The sequence below is a fragment of the Notolepis coatsorum genome (genome assembly GCF_963971535.1).
Source record: "Notolepis coatsorum genome assembly, chromosome: 12".
NCBI classification, from domain to species: Eukaryota; Metazoa; Chordata; class Actinopteri; order Aulopiformes; family Paralepididae; genus Notolepis; species Notolepis coatsorum.
This window is the reverse complement of record NC_140176.1, coordinates 10,630,606-10,645,224: the sequence shown is the minus strand read 5'-3', so window position 1 is coordinate 10,645,224 and position 14,619 is coordinate 10,630,606. Positions and strand designations below refer to the sequence as shown.

General features: G+C 43.2%; 1 protein-coding gene across 1 annotated transcript in view; it reads right to left on the bottom strand.

Annotated features, from left to right (window-relative positions):
- Nucleotides 1-14,619, bottom strand: part of flt1 (fms related receptor tyrosine kinase 1) — a 62,764-nt gene continuing 48,145 nt past the window's right edge. Inside the window, exons 7-14 of the mRNA XM_084325547.1 lie at nucleotides 13,967-14,089; nucleotides 11,882-11,993; nucleotides 10,936-11,035; nucleotides 10,402-10,507; nucleotides 9,975-10,087; nucleotides 7,940-8,009; nucleotides 6,751-6,842; nucleotides 1-4,529 (exon numbers count right to left, since the gene is read on the bottom strand). Coding sequence (XP_084181673.1) covers nucleotides 4,367-4,529; nucleotides 6,751-6,842; nucleotides 7,940-8,009; nucleotides 9,975-10,087; nucleotides 10,402-10,507; nucleotides 10,936-11,035; nucleotides 11,882-11,993; nucleotides 13,967-14,089 — 879 coding nt within the window. The 3' untranslated portion in view covers nucleotides 1-4,366. The remainder of the gene's footprint in view (nucleotides 4,530-6,750; nucleotides 6,843-7,939; nucleotides 8,010-9,974; nucleotides 10,088-10,401; nucleotides 10,508-10,935; nucleotides 11,036-11,881; nucleotides 11,994-13,966; nucleotides 14,090-14,619) is intronic.

Here is a 14,619-nt window from a genome sequence, read left to right as displayed (position 1 = left end):
AGGATAATTAGCTTATCCTTAATAATACAATATGTCGGGGCATGCAGTCATTAACCCTTCAGATGAAGAAACATACCAGTCTGTTATGTTTTCACACCTATATAGTAAGTTGGTATATACAGTATATAACACAGGTTGAGTGTACTCGCGGGTGATCCATCTCATTCACACAAGTTATTTGGATTTACTTGACAGCCGCAAGTTGTATTTCTTAGTGAAATGTTTCTTCATCTGAAAACGATTTATTCTCCCTAAATAAAGGAGCTTAATTCACGAGCAGTAGCCTACAAACACACACAAAAAATGACTTTGTTTATCGATCCATATCAATTCTGATTGCATTGTCATCGATTTGGATAACTTATTTATTTTTTCATGACACAATAGCCTACAAACTATGAATACAAAAGCAAAACAATATCCCTGCATATACAGCATTGGATAAGATAATCTACACACATCACTGATAGGCAATAAAATATGTTCAAGCAGTGACGTATATCCATGTTGATTATATTATAAAAATAAATACCAATATATAGATACTGTCTATATTCCCATTAATGACTTATTCCAGCATATAGATAGGAGCTATTGTTTCAAATAACAACGTTCCTCTTTCACAAAGCTTGGTAAAGGTACCAATAATACATTAATGAAAGGCAACAAACAACATACATATAATCTAGTAGAACCGATGTCTGGATTTTAGGATTCATTATGTCAAAATAACATCAATCTGAGGGCAATTTTTTTTTAAACAGTTGGTGGATGTCTCAGTCGCGTCAGTTCTCCCCCAAGGAGAATGAATGGAGGTGATGTCATATCCTGTGAAAAATGTAATTGCATTCCACCAGCACAATTTGAGCATGTGCCTTACCCCCCACCTCCCAATGGGTGACACTGGACACCCCCACCCCTGTCATGTTGATGTGGATCCTGAAATCCAGACTTCGGACATACTGGACATATCCTCTCAGTGTTGCTATTTCCTAATAGGGACTCCCTAAAATCTAGGCATCTCGTGTATAGGACCCGCCCTTACTTGAACCCTAACCTTAACCTCATTGGACCTCACGCTCCAACTTAACCACCCATTGGACGCGGTGGCTCTACATGAGATGCCTGTTTATTAAATCTTTTTGGTGAATCCCATTTCCAATAGGTAACACTGACACTTGTATGTTTACTACATGGGACATATAGGCCCACGTGTGGTTGCAACACATGAACAATATAGTCAGGTAAATGGTAAATGGCTGCATTTATATAGCGCTTTTATCCAAAGCGCTTTACAATTTGTTCCTCACATTTTACCCATTCACTCACACATTCACACACCGACGGTGGAGGCAACCATGCAAGGTGCCAACCTGCTCATCGGGAGCAATTAGGGGTTAAGTGTCTCGCTCAAGGACACTTCGACACGCTGCCCGGGAGGAGCGGGAGTCGAACCGGGAACCTCTGGATTACCAGATGACTGCTCTACCTCCCGAGCCACTGTCGCCCCAGGTAGCTAGTAAGTTAGCTGCTCTTGGAAGCGCTATAGGGTGGCAATGCCATGTTCTACAGGAGTATGACTGAGGAAGCTACGTTGTACTACAGCATAACGGATAACTGGTGGAGAAAACAATGGCAGTGTGTCTCAAGCTGTTTCATGTGAAGGACCCTCAAACTACCCCCTCGATGAACCCCCATGTGGTGACATTTAGTCACAGGGACCCTCAACTGACCCCCTAGTTGTAGCTAGTGATTTACATTTAGTCATTTAGCTGAACGCTTTTATCCAAAGCGACTTACAAGTTTTGTACGACAAGACAGCAGGAAGGGTACAACTCTATCAGCTGAGTAACAATGTTCATCAAAGTGTTGAGTGCTACAGTGTAGGTTAGTATATTAGGACGAGTGCATGACAGTGAGAAGGTTAAGTTTCTATTTATTTATTATAATAATTTTTTTCAGAAATTCAAAAAGAAAATTCTCCAGAATTCCAAATCAGGAAGTGACTCTCAACCTGGGGGTTGGGTCCCTCTAGGGGGGGTCGCAAGATGACACACATCTTTCACACTTTTTATAATCTATGATTTTTTCCTCGTGAAATAATGAATATCGGAAGTCTAAAGCTCCTCCTCCAATCATTAATCAAGTTAAATAAAAATCATTATTTTGTGTCACAATTCACCATTCTGTCTATGCTTGACCATGTAAGGCAATAATGAGGTAGAGTGCAGTAAAGTGGAAGCAACCCGTGATTAACCCTTTCACTACCACACTACCAAAGGGTTAACCCTTTCACTGCGACAATACAGAAGGTTAACCCTTTTACTGCCACACGACAAAGGTTTAACCCTTTCACGACCACACTACAGAAGGTTAACCCTTTCACTACCACACTACAAGCGGTTAACCGTCTGTAGTGTGGTAGTGTAAGGGTTAAAGTTGGAACAGCCTCTCAACCCTCAAGGACCCTGCAGTGATACACACCAGGGACCCCAATCTGAGAAGATTCTTGTTGTTAGATATGATTAAAGGTGCTATAGATAACATTCAGCCACTAGATGTCGCACTAGAGCACCAGCATGTCATTACTGAATCAGGTGCATTCTATGTGTGGGAAATGGGAAATAGGGAGGAGATACATGCACGCAACATGTAAACAACAACATTCATTTTGTACACGCAAACTATTTTTAAATGATAAATGAACTCTTTGGACACTAGACCCGAGGATAGTCGAGTTATCTCGCCATGCGTTGAGCGCCAGGACCCCCGAAAACCCGAGTATAGTCGGGTTTTCATCGTTATTTCTTTTATTCGATATTTCCATTCATTACAGGCACACAGACTCAGGGTTAACATGGGGAATCATCCTGAGAATGCCAAAGTGCAATACCGGCCGCATCCACCCAGGTGGCAGTATTGAGCACCCTTTGAAACATTATATCTTGGCCTGTGCGTCAATCAAATGTCTCCGGGCGCACTTTTCTTTGTCTGGCGAGGCGGGCGGGTATCCCGATCCCATTGAGAAGCGTCAAATGCATCTGTTGTGGTGGATTATGTTGGCGACACGATGGACACCAGTACTTGGACTCGCAATCAGACAATTGGAATATTCTTTTTGGGGTACCAGTACTAGTACAGTACTAGTGAAGGTAAGGATTAAATTATATCAATCCTGCTTTGATCCAACCATGATTTCACCTCGATCGCAACGTGTGTGTGTAACGTTACTCAACGTATGCCGTTGGTGACGATCAAAGCATCAAAAAAAACCTTTCATGCATTCATGATGAAACATAATACCTATTATATATATTTGATTTGGAAATAGTAGTGTGTCCAGGCGAGAAATGGCAACACTTTTAGTGAAATTCACATTCTGCTGCATATCGTATAGTTTTCTGGGATTAGACAGGATCACTCTAAAACTATACTCATATTCACCACGGTATAACACGCAAACGTATTTTTCAAAAACATATTGAACAATAGATAGGTGATGTCAAATGGGCCATAGTATTGTATCCATAGCTATAATATAGAATATATATATAGCCCTGCAAACACCGCCACTTAGGAACAAAGATGCTCTAGGCTTCCGGCGCTAATTGAGTTAATGAAGTTAACTGTTTTTTGGGGAGGAAAGTAATACTTTTATCCTGCACCTTTCTAAAATCTCTGTGGATGTATTATTTTCTAAAATGATTAAAAATTATAAAGAGGTTATCTATAGCACCTTTAAATTGAATTCAGTGAATTGACGTATCTCAAACCCAGCCCTCTTTTCTCGATCCTCCAATCACAACTGTTGCTTCCGAGTCCAAAGAAATCTTGGAAAGAGTGTTAAAGGCCCAATCAGTGATCCAAATGTAAACAAAGCGGTAGCCCCACCACCAAAAATAAGAAATAGCAATGGAGCCATGTTTTCAATCGTTGATTGAGCAAGCTCTTGATACAAGGACCAACACTAGACAACAAGTAAATATGAGTTTTTAAATTGTGTTTGCTGCATTGTGTAAAATGATCGCTTACATTAGTAATGTTTGTAAACACTGGAGAGAAATAGACCTATATTTTTCTGATGACGGGTTTAACAAAGTTCCAAATAAGGTCTTTTCTCTCAGAAGCAATAGTTGTGATTGGAGGATGTAGAAAAGAGGACGGGGTTTGAGATCAGGGATCTATAATCAGAATAGTCACTCTTGTATCTTTTCTTATTGTTTCTTCTCATTTCTTCAGGGCCTCAAAGCCGGCTGGGGGTCCCCTGGGCAGCAGGTTGAGAACCGAGAGTGGTGGTTTGGTTTTAGTAATAGAAAATAAAAGGTTGTGTTGTCCGTTAATGATAACAGTGAGGCGTGACGTGGAGCTAGAGGCAGGGGTAGAGGAAGGCGGAGTCGTAGTCGGGAGGCGGGGAGCACCCCTCCTCAGGCGGCCAATCACAGCGCAGGACGGAAGGCTCGTCGAGACTTGTGATGTCATTGCACCCGCAGGGAACCTGGTTCACCCTGCACTTACCAAAGGTGAAGAACCTAGACACACACACACACACACACACACACACACACACACACACACACACACACACACACACGTAGAGAAAAGTTTTCTGTTAATGTTTTCAAACCTAATTATCATTCAAATTTAGACTCAAAACCCACTTCTACCTATTAGCTTTTCCCGTTCACTGACTCATGCCCTGTTTTCCTGTGTGCCCTCCTGTAAAACAGAGTTGTGATTGTTGTCTATATGTATCTATGTATCTACCCTCTGTACAGCACTTTGGTTGACATGTGTCATGTTAAATGTGCTATATAAATAAATCTGATTGATTGATTGATCATCTTAAAGCTACAGGAACCATTGTCCCTACCTACTGGCAGTGAGAGTAATTACACAAACTCAGTCGTCCTCACCGTCGATCACTGAGATCGGAGATCCAACCCCCATTACTACGTAAACCTGGATACAGATTCACAGGGCAGTGAGATCCCACCGCTGGTTACCAATGTAACCGAGTGGATCTGGACCTGGGACCACAGGGATCCACAGGCGGCCGCACTAACCGGCTGAGCTAAAGGGTCCGATCCCTTTGATTAGAAGGTGCTGGTTCTGCCATTTTCACTCCGTTGTGGTTCTTGTTGTTCTTCCTCTCTTCTGCTCTGGTCTCTGGCAAACTAACCAACACATCACTACCGGACCGGTGCACCAGCGCGGGGTTGTCTACACATGCACTACTACACTGAGAAATACAGACAGACTCCCCTGGTGGTGATGAGCTTAATCAGCATAGTGTAAACTCGTTTGGCAAAGGGCTTCAATGTAACAGACGTTCATTTATATGTAAAGGTTCCACACGTCAGCTTTAAGATGGTAAGTTGCAGTGTTGTGTACAGTAATAGTTAAAGATAAAAGAGGTTGTATCGCATCCACGTTCAAAGTGATTTTGGATTGGTTTAGCAAAGTCCAGAGTGAGAGTGGTGAGAGTGTTAATATAGGGACCAGCCACGAGTTTCGATTCCACCCGTTGAGGACCAGAGCCACGAGTTAACTCGTGGCGAGTTGTTATTGTTTTATTCCATATTAATAATGCTATTAACGTCGCCGATCAACATGCAGGACCTACCCGCATATTTGATTTTCGAAACATGCAATACCGGACAGATCCGCTTAGGGGCGCCATCGCTCCACTGCAGTATCAATGAGGGCGTTTCATATGAGCCTCGATCCCAGCTGAATATACTCCATCTTTGATCCCGTTACCGAACGCAGATTTCAGCCTGGAATAATGGGATTTATGATTAGCCAATGGACATATCGATCTACCAGATTCCGATGACTAATGACGAAATGCTGCCGGCAATCACATGGCCTGACGGTAGGATACTATTCCCCCAAATTACAGCTGGATTGGACATTGTTTTAAAACGCAACGTGATCGATCAGTGAAAATGGCTATTTGAACGCACACTGTATTGCTAATCAATAATATTAATCGGCGTCCCCCGCCGCCCCCATTTCATCCATAGATGCTCTGTGGATGCTACAAATGCTACGCAGTTTGTTTTATTTCATTCGTATATATACAGCAGAAATGGCGTTTGATATAACGTGACTAGCCTTTAGCCTATTATCTAGCTCCCCAGAAAAAAGACTAGGTGAAAACTGCGATAAACCTTATATTCACGGCGCTATAAAATGACAACCAACCGATGGATTTTTATTTTCTTTAAGCCATTATGAAGGCACGGTTTATGCACTCAAGTGACAATGAGAATGGACAGATAGCAATACTATAAAGTATATATATAGCTGTTAGAAAGTACATCGGTTTGTTGACAACGCTCGGTCCTCTGGACTATAAATCGCAGCGGGACTTTGGTCGTCAATGTGTTAAAGGCCTAATCAGTGATCCAAATATAAACAAAGCCCCACCAGCACAAATATAAAACATATAGCAATGGACCCATGTCTTTATTCTCTAGTTGATTGACTGAACTCTTAATACAAGGACAAACACTAGACAACAAGTAAATATGAAAATATTCTGGCTGTAAAATGATTGCTTATATTAGTAATGTTTGTAAACACTGGACCTATATTTTGTGTTATGTTACATATAACATATTTTCCAGCTACAGATCAAACTGGTCCAAAAAGTCAGATTGAGATTATTTTCAGCATAAATCAGCATAAACACCCCTTCGCCAAAGTAAGTAAGGGGTCAAGAGGTGAGAGGTCACAAGTCATCACCTGCTGAGTTTGCTGCTCCTGGTGGCGTTGCTCCATCTCAGACCCTTCAGTTCTTCTGAAGGTAAAACCATACCACTGTCACTCTGGTCATCCTGAAACACACATAGATTACATGTAAAACCATACCACTGTCACTCTGGTCATCCTGAAACACACACAGATTACATGTAAAACCATACCACTGTCACTCTGGTCATCCTGAAACACACACAGATTACATGTAAAACCATACCACTGTCACTCTGGTCATCCTGAAACACACACAGATTACATGTAAAACCATACCACTGTCACTCTGGTCATCCTGAAACACACGTAGATTACATGTAAAACCATACCACTGTCACTCTGGTCATCCTGAAACACACGTAGATTACATGTAAAACCATACCACTGTCACTCTGGTCATCCTGAAACACACACACAGATTACATGTAAAACCATACCACTGTCACTCTGGTCATCCTGAAACACACACAGATTACATGTAAAACCATACCACTGTCACTCTGGTCATCCTGAAACACACGTAGATTACATGTAAAACCATACCACTGTCACTCTGGTCATCCTGAAACACACACAGATTACATGTAAAACCATACCACTGTCACTCTGGTCATCCTGAAACACACACAGATTACATGTAAAACCATACCACTGTCACTCTGGTCATCCTGAAACACACGTAGATTACATGTGATATGAAAACTTCATAGTCTGACTGTGGGTAGACATTGAGCGATAATGGAAGTGTAACTATCGATTTGTGAGTGAGTGAGTGAGTGAGTGAGTGAGTGAGTGAGTGAGTGAGTGAGTGAGTGAGTGAGTGAGTGAGTGAGTGAGTGAGTGAGTGAGTGAGTGAGTGAGTGAGTGAGTGAGTGAGTGAGCGTGTATGCAAGAATGTATGTGGATCATTTAAAGTACAAGCATACTGGTAAGCATATAAGTTATTTTGTTTATTATGTTTAATTAATTATGAATCTTGTGAAATCAGTATTCAAATAAAGCATTCAATATAGCCTGTGTGTGTGTGTGTGTGTGTGTGTGTGTGTGTGTGTGTGTGTGTGTGTGTGTGTGTGTGTGTGTGTGTGTGTGTGTGTGTGTGTGTGTGTGTGTGTGTGTGTGTGTGTGTGTGTGTGTGTGTGTGTGTGTGTGTGTGTGTGTGTGTGTGGGTGTGTTCTCTCACATCAGGTATGGCAGGCTCCTCGCAGGGTATTTCCTCAAAGGTTTGAAGAGTGGCCAGTCCTCTCATGTAGCTGGATGGTTAATTTGAACATAGAAATCTTTGATTAGAAAGGCTGCATTGAAACGTATGGTCTAATCTAGAATAATAAGAAGAGGATGGGTCTGTGTCGTCATAGAAACATTCGAAAATGGTTTTCGTAGCGGACTGGAGACAAAATGCATTAAAAGAATCCTGGCGCTGTGACCCATCCATAATTCCCGTGTTCAACTAGGAAACAAATAAGTGAGTAAACCTTTAATTCATTAATTTAAATAGAGCGCCTTTCAATACAATTGCCGATCCCAAGCTTCGCCCTCTCTTAGCTTGACTGAGGAAAGCAACAGTTGTGATTGGAAGGTCAAGAAAAGGCCAGAAAAAAGGCTTAGTTTGGATTGGAGGGTGAAGAAAAGAGGGCGGTGCTTGGGATCGGTCAGTTAAACAAACTGATTAATGCACTCTAAGGTCAAAAACACAAAACCTAACAGTGGGTTGCAAATATAACCTTTATTTACCCAGGGTAGGCTCTTTATAACCTTTATTTAACGAGGGTAGGCTCTTTATAACCTTTATTTAATCAGGGTAGGTTCTTTATAACATTTATCTTCCAGAAGCTGTCTGTCTGTCTGTGAGTGAGCCTGTCTTCCAGAAGCTGTCTGTCTGTCTGTCTGTGAGCCTGTCTTCCAGAAGCTGTCTGTCTGTCTGTGAGCTTGTCTTCCAGAAGCTGTCTGTCTGTGAGCCTGTCTTCCAGAAGCTGTCTGTCTGTCTGTGAGCCTGTCTTCCAGAAGCTGTCTGTCTGTGAGCCTGTCTTCCAGAAGCTGTCTGTCTGTGAGCCTGTCTTCCAGAAGCTGTTTGTCTGTCTGTGAGCCTGTCTTCCAGAAGCTGTCTGTCTGTGAGCCTGTCTTCCAGAAGCTGTTTGTCTGTCTGTGAGCCTGTCTTCCAGAAGCTGTCTGTCTGTCTGTCTCTGAGCCTGTCTTCCAGAAGCTGTCTGTCTGTCTGTGAGCCTGTCTTCCAGAAGCTGTCTGTCTGTCTGTGCGCCTGTCTTCCAGAAGCTGTCTGTCTGTGAGTGAGCCTGTCTTCCAGAAGCTGTCTGTCTGTCTCTGAGCCTGTCTTCCAGAAGCTGTCTGTCTGTGAGTGAGCCTGTCTTCCAGAAGATATTCCTTTATTGATCCCCTTGGGGAAATTCAGGCATCATAGCAGCATGGGGGGGAGGGGGGGAGGGGTACAGGTAGTAAAACAACACAGTATACAGGTAGTAAAAGACAACACAGGCAGTGTAAACAATTTGATCAATATGGTCAATATAATTTACTATCTGACTAGCTGAGGAATATTCACATTATTCACAGTGTCACATGAGGTGCAGTATGCAAGAGGTAGTGTTATAATAATTTACTATCTACTGAGTATACATTAATCAAAGTACCAGGGTAGTCTACTTTGTCCCCCTTGGGTTCCTATAAGTCCCAGGTCAATGTCTGGTAGCAGTCGCTGTCGCTGCCCCCTGGTGTGGGGCCTGGAGGCTGCTAGTCGCTGCCCACTGTTGTGGAGCCTGATGGCCGCTGGTATGAAGGACTGTCCGAGGCGGTTAGTTGAGTGTCGGGGGGGGATGAGTCTGTGGCTGAACGAGCTTCTCATCTTGACTAGCTCGTCTGTCTGTCTGTGAGCCTGTCTTCCAGAAGCTGTCTGTCTGTCTGTGAGCCTGTCTTCCAGAAGCTGTCTGTCTGTCTGTGAGCCTGTCTTCCAGAAGCTGTCTGTCTGTCTGTGAGCCTGTCTTCCAGAAGCTGTCTGTCTGTGCGCCTGCCTGTCTTCCAGAAGCTGTCTGTGCGCCTGTCTTCCAGAAGCTGTCTGTCTGTCTGTGTGCCTGCCTGTCTTCCAGAAGCTGTCTGTCTGTGTGCCTGCCTGTCTTCCAGAAGCTGTCTGTCTGTCTGTGTGCCTGCCTGTCTTCCTTCCAGAAGCTGTCTGTCTGTCTGTCTGTGCGCCTGCCTGTCTTCCTCACCCCAGGTTGGTGACTGCGTGTGGCTGCAGCAGGTCAGTGCAGAGGCCCTGGCAGCAGGGGTCACTGCTGCCTCCACACAGGTACGAGTCCAGAGGGATGTAGTCCTTCCCTTCCTGCTCAGGGTCACAACACAGAGGAGACATCACATCCAATGCTTCTGTATGGCCTTGTTTGGTGTGTGTGTGTGTGTGTTTGCATTTATGTGTGTTTGCGTTTATGTGTGCATTTGTGTGTGTGTGTGCATGTGTGTGCGTGCGTGCGTGCGCGTGTGTGTGTGTGTGTGTGTGTGTGTGTGTGTATGTGTATGTGTGTGTGTGTGTGTGTGTGTGTGTGTGTGTGTGTGTGTGTGTGTGTGTGTGTATGTGTATGTGTGTGTGTGTGTGTGTGTGTGTGTGTGTGTGTGTGTGTGTGTGTGTGTGTGTGAGACCTGTTGGACCCGGGCCTGCAGCAGGTTCCCCAGCGTCTCCACCAGGTCACTGAAGGTGGGTCTGTCAGAGGGGCCGGCCTCCCAACACGCCAGCATGGTGCTGTAGCTGTAACACACACACACACACGCACACACACACACACACACACACACACACACACACACACACACACACACACACACACACACACACACACACACACACACACACACACACACACACACACACACACACACACACACACACACACACACACACACACACACACACACACACACACACACACACACACACACACACACACACACACACACACACACACACACACACACACACACACACACACACACACGCACACACACACACACACACACACACACACGCACACACACGCACACACACAATATTCAATGCTTTATTTGAATACTGATTTCACAAGATTCATCAGAAGTTCACTCCTTTGTGCTGTAAAGGTATTTAGTGTGAAATATATAGTGACAACAAGTAAACCCAGGAACATAACGATGACCCACATCTCCGGCGTGCTGTAGTCCGGCGCCCTCATGCGGACGCCTCCCTTCAGCCGGTGGCAGAAGTCCTCGTCGATGTGGAGGCCGGGGTACGGAGACGCCCCTGTCCACAGAAACATAAACACCAATGTATGTAACAGCTCTGTATCTACGCCACACCTGCGAAACGCGTGTCTCTATATGCATGACGTGATGATGATGATGATGATGATAATAATAATAATATCTTAAATGTATATAGCGCCTTTCAGGAGACCCAAGGCGCTTAACAGGAGGGGGCAGCAAGGGAGGGGATCAGGGAACAACGTGACAACAAAATAATAATCAAAAGGAAAGAAAGAAAGAAAGAAAGAAAGAAAGAAAGAAAGAAAGGAAATCACACATGATGATGATGATGATGATGATGATGATGATGATGATGATGATGATGATGATGATGATGAGGCATGAGGGTCTAGTGTTTAGTCAGTATGAAAATCAAATGTGATATGAATAGTGAGATCTTTTCTTTTCTTTTTCTTTTCTTTTTTTTCTCTCTTTCTTTTATTCTTTATTATTATTATTATTTAATTTTTTCCTTGTTTAACTGTGGATTGTGAGTTTCTGTATAATGGTATAAATTATTATTTGTATAAATTAGGTTGTACGCCGACCATTAAGAAAATACTTTTTTAGTTTAGGAATAAGGGGCAGGTAACTATAAGATTTATTCTTCCTCCTGCTCCTTTTGTCCATGGAATGTTATTTATGATTGTGTAATGAAGAAACTCTGATTGTATGATTCCATGTGGCAAATAAAAACTCTGAATCTGAATCTGAATCTGAATCTGAATCTTACCCAGAGACGTGATGATGATGATGATGGTGATGATGGTGATGATGATGATGATGAGGGTCTTACCCAGAGACGTGATGATGATGATGATGATGATGATGATGAGGGTCTTACCCAGAGAGAAGATCTCCCACAGCAGCACGCCGTAGGACCAGACGTCACTCTGAGCCGTGAACACCTTGTCAAAGATGGACTCTGGGGACATCCACTTCAGAGGGAGTCTGGCCTGTCAGTCATGTGACACACAACCAGCTTATTATATTATATTACATTATATTACATTACATTAAATAAAGTGTATTTGTTTAGACCAATATCACAATTAGAATAGATCTTTATTTGTCATTGTTGGTACAACGAATTTTTTTTAGGAACATCACCATTGTCAATCTTCTGGATTCTAAGCTGTTGTTTTTCTTTTTCTTTTGTACTACATTGTGGATACTGATATTATTTATTTATTATATGTTGTTTTCAATGTTAAGAATGAAGAATTATTGGTCATGTGGATATTCTCCATTATATAATAATGTAATGTAAGTATTGATTAATGTCCCCACTTGGAAGTGGCGGATAGGGGTATAGCAGGGCATGATACGCTCAAGGCTTCTTCCTACTCCTTTTCAAACAGTGTGAGTCATTGTTTGTTTATTTATTTTTTACCAGAGCACATTAATGAACATCTTCAGTTTCCACATCAATGTAAATGTGCCAGAATTAACTAATGAGCTAGTTTCCATCTGTAGTCGCTGCCTACCATCAGGGGTGTAGCTCCAGATTCTGGGCCCCATGAAAGAATGTATTTGTAGGCCCCCAGTGTATGCGAGCGCGTGTAAACACACACACACACACACACACACACACACACACACACACACACACACACACACACACACACACACACACACACTTCAGAAACAAACATAGTATCAATGAGAGCATCAATAATACACCTACACAATTTTTTTTTTTTTTTTGGGGGGGCCCCTCAGTGCTGGGCCCTTGGAATCATCCTAAGCTACCCCCCCCAGCTACGCCCCTGCCTACCATGCATGTCTTTATGATGTGGGAGGAAACCAGAGTACCTGGAGGAAACCCACATGAACACAGGGAGAACATGCAAACTCCACACAGAAAGGCCCCCTGCTGGGGTTCGAACCCAGGACCTTCTTGCTGTGAGGCAGCAGTGCTGACCACTGTGCCATTGTGCCACCAGTGATATGTATATTTTTCATTGTTTGTCTTTTTTTTTAGTGCTGTCAATAGATTTTTTTTTTTACTAATTAATCTCACAGTTTTCTGTAATTAATCTAGATTAATCTAGATTAAAAATAGCATTTTTCTACTTAAGACCGAAGTTTGTAACAGATATTTACTTGAGTAAAATCATGGAATGAATGTAAAATCAACACAAAGAAAGTATATTTAGATTCAAAGACTATTTTAATAGCTTTCTTTGAATACACTTTCTCTCCTGTGAAATACAAATGTTCAACAAAACCATCAACATTGACTCAGCTAGACCTCTTTCCTATATCCGCGGCGCTAATATTGAAGATTTTTCACTCCATAGATTAAGTAAGGGATAATGTATAGCTACGAGGTCATTGTCGCAAAATAATTGACCGACACAGAGTTTAAAATACCGAGCCGCCTCGGCGAGGTGTTTTAAACGTCAGTGAAGGTCAATTATTTTGCGACAATGATCGAGTATAGCTATACATTATCTCGCTTATTACATGGCTAACTTACTAACAATATACCTAATTCATTTTACATCGACTCGCAACACTGGTTCTGGCTGCGTTCTGGCTCCGCCCCCTGTCATCGCCGGCAGCAGAACACCGGCAGTGTCTAATTGCACTGAAACAGTGTGTGTCAGTGGGCTTGATTGCGAACAGCTGCGCACAGCGGTCATTATTGTCCCACAGCGGTCATTATTGTCTGATAATGACCGCTGTCGGGGGGCTATTGACCAATCACAAGCAAGCATTTCGGCGAATGTGAAAAACGCCATGTAATAATCTAGATTAATTTATTTTAATGCTTTAAATAATTCAAAATTAATCTCCAAAATTAAAGCATTAATTTTGACAGCCCTAATATTTTTCATTGTTTGTCTTTTTTTTATTCTTTGTTTTTTTTAAATCATGTTCGAAATAAAGATTCATTCATTCGTTGATGGGTGGCTGCACTCACGTCTCCCTTGCGGACGTAGTGGGGGTCCTGCTGCAGGTCTCTGGCCAGGCCGAAGTCACAGATCTTCACCACCTGGTTCTCAGACAGCAGGATGTTCCTGGCCGCCAGGTCCCGGTGGATACACTGATACACACACAGACACACGGGAGGAACCATGACACAGACGTACACACACACATCATCTGGAGGTATAGAGTGGTCGTCTGGTAATCTGAAGGTTCCCAGTTCGATTCCGGCTCCTCCCGGCAGCGTGTTCGAAGTGTCTTTGAGCGAGATGCTTAACCCCTAACTGCTCCCGATGAGCCTTGTAATGGTGGTTGCCTCCGCCGTCGGCATGAGTGTGTGTGTGCGTGTGTGGGTGGGTGAATGTGCGCCTTTTAACACACACACACGCACGCACGCACGCACACACACACACACACACACACACACACACACACACACACACACACGCACGCACGCACGCACGCACGCACGCACGCACGCACGCACGCGCACGCACACACACACACACACACATACCTGCTGAAATTACCTTGAACACACACATACACATGCTGCACACACACACACAGAAGACTATATCTGACCTTGAACACACACAGAACACTATATCTGACCTTGAACACACACAGAACACTGTATCTGACCTT